Genomic DNA, 1,574 nt, shown 5'->3' with positions numbered 1-1,574 from the left:
TGATTTTGGTTTCAGATTCCCCTTCGCGGTTATTTTAAAATGACAGAAGACTGATAGCATACATGTATCGTCTCCTAGTCAAATATTAAGTTCAAAATAAACGCTGTGCTTTCTTTGCAGACACGGACACAGATTCATATTGCAGATAATCGCGGTTGTATTCCCTGCATTTATTACTGATTTAGGTCTTTCAGTCATTAGGCAATCTATTCTACGTGTTTTAGTCATCTTTCATATTATTGAACGTGCATTTTATTCTTAGAGATTATTATGAATTTAATTTTAAAATTTGCATAGCGATAGATACATACACATGTAAGTAAGATGTGTATATCTGTATGTCTACCAGTTTTTCATTATAATCAAGTAGCCAAGATATATGCCTCCAGCGTTTGCTTATACATATTTCATTAGATTATGGTCTCTTTCATAGTTGATGGGAAATCATAAAGACGTAGGTTGAAGATTATATGCAATTTATTAGTGTGGACTAGATTTTCGATAAAGAAGGCGCAAGGACTGTCACTGGGATATCTTTGATCACAGGGGAAGAAGCGGCTCCGTCATCTTCCTACTGCGACGCCGGAGGAGACGTACAGGCGTCGCGATCCTGCGTCGCGCTCAGCTGGTTCTTGCGCCACTTGATGCGTCGGTTCTGGAACCACACTTTCAGTTGTAAATCACTCAGCTGGAGTTGGCTAGCAAGCTGCTTCCGCTCGGGGCCCACCAGGTACTGCTGCCGCTGGAACTCCTCCTCCAGTCGCTGAAGCTGCGACTCCGTGAACACTGTGCGATGTCGCTTGATCTTTCCGGGGGCGTCCCTGAGGGCGGTGTCGTAAGAGTCCTGGTGAAGGAGGGAGATCGGAGACGCAGGCGGGGAAGCGGCTGTGTCAGGAAGATCCTTTTGAGTGTCAAGTCCCAAAAGGGCGTCGATGGTGAAGGCCTTGGCCTTGCGGGACATCTGTGAGGGCGTGATGATGTGGGCGGGAGGAGGGCTGGCGGACGGCGCCCATGGGCGGCTGAAGGCCCAAGCCAAAGGCTGGAGGTTCATCACTGAGAGTTGGTCCATGTTTGTTATGTCCTGGGACAGGTGTGTCGACACAGGTCATGACCGGCCTTATATACCTCCTCACCTGTGGTTTTCCGCCAATCAGAGTAGGTCTAGGTCAATAAGTCGGTCAAAGGCTCTCCTAATTGGCAGACAGAAAAAGTGGTATGTACATTTTTTTTACTTTGCGGTGAATAGTCAATAAACTGTTTTTACTGTCATTTGTATATAAACAATGATAGTTACGAATAATCTTATGGTCCTTTATTGTTGATATCAAAGATTATTTTTGGGTTTGTCATTTGCAGGTAAGTTGTCCATGAATCTGAATAGTTTATAAACCAAAAACCGGTACAATATAAAAGTGAATACACTGTGGGCAATGAAGGCCTCGGAGGGTCCGAACGCGGCCTCGTTGTCCTGCCGGTCCGAATGCAGCCTAAGTCACTGAGTTTTTCACAGAGATGGACAAGCCTTGCACAGGCCAGCAATTCGTCTCTCCAAATCAGCCATTTGGTAGTTTCTT

The 1,574-nt window shown here is 45.4% G+C and overlaps 1 protein-coding gene across 1 annotated transcript; it reads right to left on the bottom strand.

Moving 5' to 3' along the window:
- Positions 1–551: 551 nt before the first annotated feature.
- Positions 552–1,069, bottom strand: LOC119592322 (ventral anterior homeobox 2a-like). Its single transcript, XM_037941150.1, has one exon. It carries the CDS (start codon positions 1,067–1,069, stop codon positions 572–574), a length of 498 nt encoding a protein of 165 aa, XP_037797078.1. The 3' UTR covers positions 552–571.
- Positions 1,070–1,574: the final 505 nt, after the last annotated feature.

The sequence above is a fragment of the Penaeus monodon genome, chromosome 30 (assembly GCF_015228065.2).
Source record: "Penaeus monodon isolate SGIC_2016 chromosome 30, NSTDA_Pmon_1, whole genome shotgun sequence".
Taxonomy (NCBI): domain Eukaryota; kingdom Metazoa; phylum Arthropoda; class Malacostraca; order Decapoda; family Penaeidae; genus Penaeus; species Penaeus monodon.
The sequence above is the reverse complement of the archived record's forward strand: the minus strand, read 5'-3'. Positions and strand labels throughout refer to the sequence as shown.